General features: G+C 39.5%; 1 protein-coding gene across 1 annotated transcript; it reads right to left on the bottom strand.

Moving 5' to 3' along the window:
- Positions 1 to 751: 751 nt before the first annotated feature.
- On the bottom strand, positions 752 to 8,833 carry LOC110934267. Its single transcript, XM_022177440.2, has 5 exons — positions 8,704 to 8,833; positions 8,115 to 8,168; positions 5,638 to 6,778; positions 1,269 to 1,322; positions 752 to 1,000 (listed from the first exon to the last, which is right to left on the bottom strand). The coding sequence occupies exons 3-5, from the start codon at positions 6,776 to 6,778 to the stop codon at positions 987 to 989; spliced, it is 1,209 nt and encodes a 402-aa protein (XP_022033132.1). The 5' UTR covers positions 8,115 to 8,168; positions 8,704 to 8,833; the 3' UTR covers positions 752 to 986.

The following is an 8,833-nucleotide window of genomic DNA, read 5'->3' as shown; positions in this document are numbered from 1 at the left end:
CATTTTGGTCGATACCTCGCGATAACATCATTGATATCATTCGTATTTACATACTCGACCTTTTGAATGTTTTATACACTTAGATCCATGGTGTCCCAACAAACACTATTTACGCAATATTTATTTTTCATACCTACACCTATGTTCATACGTCTTATGCTTGTACTTATACGCATACTACTTATACGTTTTACGCTTCTACTTGTACACATACTACTTACACGTTTTATGTTTATGCTCATACATACATGGGTATTCATACTTAAACTTATGCTCATACTTTCATCCTTACTCATGATTCATACATTCGTACCTATACGCGAGCGCAACCCGAGGGATTCGCTTGCGTGGGTCCCACACATACTTAAACATGGACTTGCTTATATACTACAATCTTGTATGTACACATTCAAAAAAAATTTTATGTATACCCCGATTCATACACAACTAGTACAAGCTATGCGGATCATGCGACGATCAAAATAATCACGGGTGCACACGGGATTATAGTGATAGGCGTATGAGAATCATAGAGTGTGCTACTGCGTATGGTAATACACGGAACGTAACATGACACCGAAGACGAAACGGACGTAACATGGTCAAAACATGGTGGATACGCCGCTGGTACTTCCTATATATAAGGGTTTTCACCATGTTACCAAACTTTCGTAAAACGTGCCATGATGTAAGGTCTAAAACTTTAAAAGACACTAACGGGTTTCATGTGACAAAAGCCAAACGGGTCGAATAGTTCATAACTAAAATTCTGCATTTACTTCAACATGACTAACGAAATAGTTACAAAAGAGTTTACAACCCATACGATTTTAACTACAAGTTCAAGATCTAAGAACTACCGGATTAAGTTACTTACATAAGACCCGTTTTAAACAAAAGAAACATTTAACAAAAGTTTAGACCACAACTAGCAACTTCGCGGAAGCGTGCATCACAAGTGTGTTCGAATCCAAATACGCCATCCATCAAGTAGCTTTACCTACATACAACCAACCAATTAGACATTGTAATTAGTTAATTCATAAGACCTCGAGTTATTAGTCGAACTACAACATACCCCTTTTAAAACCATCATTCTAACGTAAACTCCTCAACTTAGCACATTATCCTTTCTAGCTCATTCGACCCATATCACTTCATGCATTTGACTTACACTAAGCTCTTTACAATTATACGAATTCGACCAAAACAATATTGTCGCATCGCATTGTTACATACTAATAATAATTTGTAAGCAAAGAACTTACCTTTGTCGTTGTTCGTTTGCGATCCGGAGCGACTTGAACTTTCTTCTTTGATCCCTACAATTCAAGAGTCGCACACTTTAGGCTTATGTCATTCTTTTCATTCCGTTATCAACTTATTTACATTTAAGCACCAAAATTCTAAACTTTAACCATTTAACTTGTAGAATCATTGGTTTACCTTACTCAAGCATTTTAACAAACACTTGGTGTGCGTACTTCTAGTTAAGCATAATGTACTAGTATTATATGCAATACATAGCTAGTTCATACCAATAACATCAAGAACATCAATTCTAATCAAAATCTCCTACAACCTTCATTCTAATTTGATTTCAATAGTGACATTTTATCAAGATTATCATCATGTAACATCTTTCATGCTAATCCACATCACAACTTCATGTTACAATTCACCACCATCAAATTCTAAGTGGGTTTTTACTTTTAACTATCAATTAGGTCGAATTCAAACATAAATCAAGCTCTATATGAATTCTCTAACTCATGTTCCTACTAATCTCAAATGAATTTCGAGTTTTACTAGAAACCCATTACATACATGATCATTAAATCATAAAATTCAACATACCTTATGTAGGAAATTCTTAGATGGTTATGAATCTCATCACATGCACAAGATTTAAACTCTTATTCACCTTCAATTTGGCTGAATTTCTAGTTGATAGTGAAGAGGTGGGTATTGTTCTTCCTGCCCTTGATCTCGACACACACATACACCCCCCACTATCTGACTAAATTTGTTATAACATTCTAATTCACTAACTTTCACATTTGCCCCCCTTAAGTTTGGCTACTTATCAACAATTACCCATCCTTTATCTAGATTTCTTTCTTTCTTTCTTTCCTCATAGTAAACTTTGTTTTATTTTACTTAGTTAGTTTTACTAATCATGGTAATAACATACTAATATTAAAAGTCTATGGTTACCATTTGACCTTAAGACTTCCTACATAAATTTTTATATCAAAACATATAATAACAAAAATTTTCGGGGCGTTACAAGTCTATCCCCCTTAAGAAAGGTTTCGTCCTCGAAACCTGATTACATACCGAATAAGAACGGGTAGAACCTTCTCATTTCATCCTCTGATTCCCAAGTGAGATCTGACCCCTTTCTGTGTTGCCATTGAACCAATACTTGCTTAATTTCTTTGTTGCGAAGAGTCTTTACCTTGGAATCCCTTATAGCTACCGGTCTTTCTATGTAATTCATCTTTTCGTCTATTTCAATATCTTCAAGGGGTACGTGAGCCATTTCATCCGCTAAGCATTTTCGTAATTGTGACACGTGAAAGGTATTATGAATCCCTTCCAAGGAACTAGGTAGATTTAACCGGTAGGCCACCTTTCCAACTCGAGCTAGAATCTCGAACGGTCCGATATATCGTGGACCCAACTTTCCTCGCTTACGAAATCGAATTATACCTTTCCACGGAGACACCTTCAAGAATACTTGGTCCCCCACTTGGAATTCGATAGGGCGACTTCTTCTATCCGCATAGGACTTTTGTCGGTCTTGCGCCGCTTTTAACCGAGCCCGTACGACGTCGATCTTTTCATTGGTTATCGCCACCACATCATTCGGTGCAAGTTCCCTTTGCCCTACTTCTCCCCAACAAACCGGGGTTCTACACCTTCTTCCATACAGCATTTCATACGGCGCCATTTGTATGCTACTTTGGTAGCTATTATTATATGAAAATTCTACTAGCGGCAAATGTTCATCCCAATTTCCCCCGAAATCCATCACGCATGCTCTCAACATGTCCATGAGAGTTTGAATTGTTCGTTCGGATTGGCCATCCGTTTGCGGGTGGTATGCGGTACTTAGATGCAATTGAGTACCCATTCCTTCATGAAATTTCCGCCAATAGCGGGAGGTGAATCGCGTATCCCGATCCGAGACGATAGACACCGGCACACCATGGCGGGAAACGATCTCATTCACATAAACTTCCGCTAACCTCTCCGAGGAATAGGTCTCTCGAATGGGTAGAAAATGGGCGCTTTTGGTAAGGCGGTCAACGACGACCCATATTGCATCATGCCCTTTCTTGGTTCTTGGAAGTTTGGTCACAAGATCCATTGTCACATTCTCCCATTTCCACACCGGAATTTCTAAGGGTTGTAATTTCCCGTAAGGTTTTTGATGTTCCGCCTTAACTTGAGAACATGTCAAGCATTTAGATACATACTTGACAATGTCGCGTTTCATTCCCGGCCACCAAAAATTTTCTTTCAAATCTCGGTACATTTTAGTGGCTCCCGGATGAACTGAGTAACGGGACTTGTGTGCTTCTTCCAATAATAAGGTCTTTGCTTCACAGTATCGCGGTATCCAAACTCGCCCAAACCTTGTTCTTAATCCGCTCGTGTTTGCTTCAAGTTCACTTTCAAACCCTTTCGTTCTTTCACCTTTCGGATCGCCTTTATTCAAGGATTCGTCTTGCTCCTTTCGTATCGTTTCAAGAAGGGTTGGTGTAACTATCATTCTCATCGATTTCACTCGAATGGGTGGTGGGTACTCCTTTCGGCTTAACGCATCCGCCACAACATTAGCTTTTCCCGGATGGTAAAGAATGTCGCAGTCGTAATCCTTGATCAACTCTAGCCACCTTCGTTGCCTCATATTGAGATCTTTCTGCTCGAAAAAGTATTTAAGGCTTTTGTGGTCCGAATAAATGGTGCATTTCGTTCCATACAAATAATGCCTCCAGATTTTTAAGGCAAACACCACCGCCGCCAGTTCGAGATCGTGGGTTGGATAGTTGATTTCATGTTGCTTTAGTTGTCTTGAAGCATAGGCAATAACTTTGCCCCGTTGCATCAAGACACAACCCAACCCTTGATGAGATGCGTCTGCATAAACCACTAAGTCTTCCGTTCCTTCTGGCAGCGTTAAAATAGGAGAACTTGACAATTTCTCCTTTAACATTCGAAAAGCTTTCTGCTGATCATCATTCCATTCGAACCTTTCTTCTTTCTTTGTTAGTTTAGTTAAAGGGAGGGCTATTTTGGAGAAGTCTTGAATAAATCTCCGATAATAGCCGGCTAGACCTAGGAAACTTCTTACCTCACTAACATTTTTCGGGGGTACCCATTTCATCACGGCTTCCACCTTAGAGGGATCCACTAAAATTCCCTTTTCGTTGATTACGTGTCCTAGAAACTGTACTTCTCTAAGCCAAAACGCACACTTAGAAAACTTAGCATATAATCTTTCCTTTCGAAGCGTTTCGAGTACCTGACGTAAATGACTTGCATGTTCAGACTCGCTACGAGAGTATACTAAAATGTCATCAATAAATACTATGACAAACCGGTCTAACATATTTCGGCATACCCTATTCATTAGATCCATAAAAGCGGCCGGAGCGTTAGTTAACCCGAATGACATTACCAAGAATTCGTAATGTCCGTAGCGAGTTCTGAACGCAGTCTTAGGTACATCCTCTTCCCTTACTCGTACTTGATGGTAGCCCGATCGCAAGTCGATTTTTGAGAACCAACTTGCCCCTTGTAGTTGATCAAAGAGATCATCTATTCTCGGAAGTGGGTATCGGTTCTTTACCGTGAGTTTGTTGAGTTCACGGTAGTCGATGCACATTCTCATCGACCCATCTTTCTTTTTAACAAACAAAACAGGCGCTCCCCACGGGGATACGCTAGGGCGTATGAAACCCTTGTCAAGAAGTTCTTGTAGTTGGACCATTAATTCCCGTACTTCCGCGGGTGCCAACCGGTAAGGGGCTTTGGCTACTGGTTTGGCATTTGGTTCTAATTCGATACGAAACTCGACTTCCCGCTCGGGTGGGAGTCCCGGCAATTCGTCCGGAAATACATCCGGGTATTCATTCACTATCTTAGTATCTTCAATTTTCAAAGCTCCTAATTTGGTATCGACTACGTAAGCTAAAAATGCTTTACTTCCATTCCTCACATACTTAATTGCTTCTAGGATAGTGCAAAATTTTGCCCCTACTTCCCTTTCCCCATGAATGGTTACCCGTTTCCCTTTAGGGGATGTCACATGAATAATTTTGTTTTCGCATAAAATTTCCGCGTGATAACGGGATAACCAATCCATACCTACCACTACTTTAAATTCTCCCAAAACCATGGGAATCAAATCAATATCAAAATCTTCATCCTCTAAAGTGATAACACAACCCCTACATATTTCATGCAGTAGATAACTCTTACAATCGGCAATTTCTACCTCGAGTGGTGTACACATTCTTTCTATCGTGAATAAAGGGGAACGTACAAGCTCACTAGAAATGAATGACCTACTAGCTCCGGTATCAAATAATATATAAGTGGGTATAGAGTTTATCATATAGATACCTGAGACCACATTCGGGTGAGCTCTTGCTTCTTCCGTGGAGATTTGGAACATTCTTCCTTTCGCTTTCGCGGTTTCTTCTTTCTTTCCTTCTTTCTTCGGCCCTTGTTTGAGCTTTGGGCAATCAGCTTTCACATGGCCCGATTCATTACAATTGTAGCACACCCTCTTGGGATTCGGACAGTTATAGTACGGATGCCCTTCTTGCCCGCAATTGTAACACCCCTTCCTTCCCAATAAGCATTCACCGGAATGGGGTTTTCCACATGTTTTGCATCGTGGGAACCCGCCTTTGGAAGCTTCCTTCTTTCCTTGATCTTGCGTTTTGGGTTTCTTGGATGAGCCTTGAGTTGACCCCTTCTCGACTTGCCTTTTCTCCCCACGTTCATCTTGCCTCTTTATCTCTATTTCTCTATCCCTTGCTAAATCAATGATCTCGTCCAAAGTTTCACATTTTGAAGGAGTTATGAACTCCCGAATTTCAGCTTTGAGCATGCCATGATAACGAATAATCTTCTTCCTTTCTGTCCCAACTATTTCTTCACAAAACTTCAGCTGATCGAGGAAAGTGTTCGTGATTTCATTAACTGATTCATCCCTTTGTCGTAGTCGGAGAAAATCTTCTTGAATCCGATCCACAGCTGATTGTGGACAATGGTACTTGATAAAAGGCTGTTTGAATTCTTGCCAAGTCAAGGTTTGAACTCGATTTTCTCCAATCTCCTTACTATACGAGTCCCACCAATCTTTAGCCCTTCGCATGAGTTGCCCCGTGGCAAACATGACTTGGTCTTCCTTGTCACAATGACTCCGAATGAATACCCCTTCCATGTTAGCTATCCATCTTTGGCATTCTATGGGGTCGATTTCCCCGTCAAAGGTCGTAGGCTTACATGCCATAAAATCCTTGTAGGTGCACCGTCTTGCCTCTTTCTTGCCTTGAATTCCAGCTATCATTTCCTTCAATTCATCCACCTTGCCCGTGATCATGTTTTCTACCGTACTAAGTACTTGGCCCTCTACCTCTTGTGCTAGCCTTGAAACATTTGCATCAATCGCCTTCGTTACTTCATCGGAAATCATCTTGTTTAACTCATCTCGAGTTATACGTTCGGTAGTATGCGTATTTCCTCCACTTGCCATCTACAAATAAACATTCGTGTCAAGTATTATCACATTCGTTCTCCTCATCGTTCTATATACTATTCATTCTTAATAACTCATTCTCATAAGTCATAAACTTCTTAAATCCTTCCTTACAACATTCTAAGACATTAGTTACTTCATTCTTTTATATACATGACTTCCGTTCTTTTACACATTCGTCATCAAAACATGTTAATTATCTTAAATTCTTAGCTTCATAAACAATTTGAGGTGTTCTTTAGGTTAAACGAAGACTTAAAACTGAATTAAAGGTCCTTTCATAACAAACAAACAATTCAGGAAAATCAGACAAGGAGGGGCCGTCGCCGACGGCACCTGTGCCCGTCGCCGACGGTACTTGGAATGTTGCGTCGCTGCCAATTGTCCGTAGGCAGGAAGTTAGGCCGTCGGGTGAAGGGGTACCGTCGCCGACGGTATAGGAGCCCGTCGCCGACGGCCTTCCTGTTGTGCAAACGCTGTTTTGCTAAAATCTTTCATTTTCAGCCCCTTTTTCAACCCGAAACGGTCCTGGGCAGTCCCGAAACCTTTCATAGTGCACCTTAACATCCCCAACCATGTTATACTAGTAACTAAACCATAACCCATTCCCATTTCTATCTACAAACATAAAATCCTTAAATTACTTACTTGCGTGGCGCTTAGGAACGAACACACTTTCACAAGAGCTTTCGGTTTGAGTTCGAGCACCATCACCTACTCGAATCCCTCAAACCTTGGCTCTGATACCAACTTGTAAGGTCTAAAACTTTAAAAGACACTAACGGGTTTCATGTGACAAAAGCCAAACGGGTCGAATAGTTCATAACTAAAATTCTGCATTTACTTCAACATGACTAACGAAATAGTTACAAAAGAGTTTACAACCCATACGATTTTAACTACAAGTTCAAGATCTAAGAACTACCGGATTAAGTTACTTACATAAGACCCGTTTTAAACAAAAGAAACATTTAACAAAAGTTTAGACCACAACTAGCAACTTCGCGGAAGCGTGCATCACAAGTGTGTTCGAATCCAAATACGCCATCCATCAAGTAGCTTTACCTACATACAACCAACCAATTAGACATTGTAATTAGTTAATTCATAAGACCTCGAGTTATTAGTCGAACTACAACATACCCCTTTTAAAACCATCATTCTAACGTAAACTCCTCAACTTAGCACATTATCCTTTCTAGCTCATTCGACCCATATCACTTCATGCATTTGACTTACACTAAGCTCTTTACAATTATACGAATTCGACCAAAACAATATTGTCGCATCGCATTGTTACATACTAATAATAATTTGTAAGCAAAGAACTTACCTTTGTCGTTGTTCGTTTGCGATCCGGAGCGACTTGAACTTTCTTCTTTGATCCCTACAATTCAAGAGTCGCACACTTTAGGCTTATGTCATTCTTTTCATTCCGTTATCAACTTATTTACATTTAAGCACCAAAATTCTAAACTTTAACCATTTAACTTGTAGAATCATTGGTTTACCTTACTCAAGCATTTTAACAAACACTTGGTGTGCGTACTTCTAGTTAAGCATAATGTACTAGTATTATATGCAATACATAGCTAGTTCATACCAATAACATCAAGAACATCAATTCTAATCAAAATCTCCTACAACCTTCATTCTAATTTGATTTCAATAGTGACATTTTATCAAGATTATCATCATGTAACATCTTTCATGCTAATCCACATCACAACTTCATGTTACAATTCACCACCATCAAATTCTAAGTGGGTTTTTACTTTTAACTATCAATTAGGTCGAATTCAAACATAAATCAAGCTCTATATGAATTCTCTAACTCATGTTCCTACTAATCTCAAATGAATTTCGAGTTTTACTAGAAACCCATTACATACATGATCATTAAATCATAAAATTCAACATACCTTATGTAGGAAATTCTTAGATGGTTATGAATCTCATCACATGCACAAGATTTAAACTCTTATTCACCTTCAATTTGGCTGAATTTCTAGTTGATAGTGAAGAGGTGGGTATTGTTCTTCCTGCCCTTGA

Source organism: Helianthus annuus, chromosome 2 (genome assembly GCF_002127325.2).
Source record: "Helianthus annuus cultivar XRQ/B chromosome 2, HanXRQr2.0-SUNRISE, whole genome shotgun sequence".
NCBI lineage: Eukaryota > Viridiplantae > Streptophyta > Magnoliopsida > Asterales > Asteraceae > Helianthus > Helianthus annuus.
The sequence above is the reverse complement of the archived record's forward strand: the minus strand, read 5'-3'. Positions and strand labels throughout refer to the sequence as shown.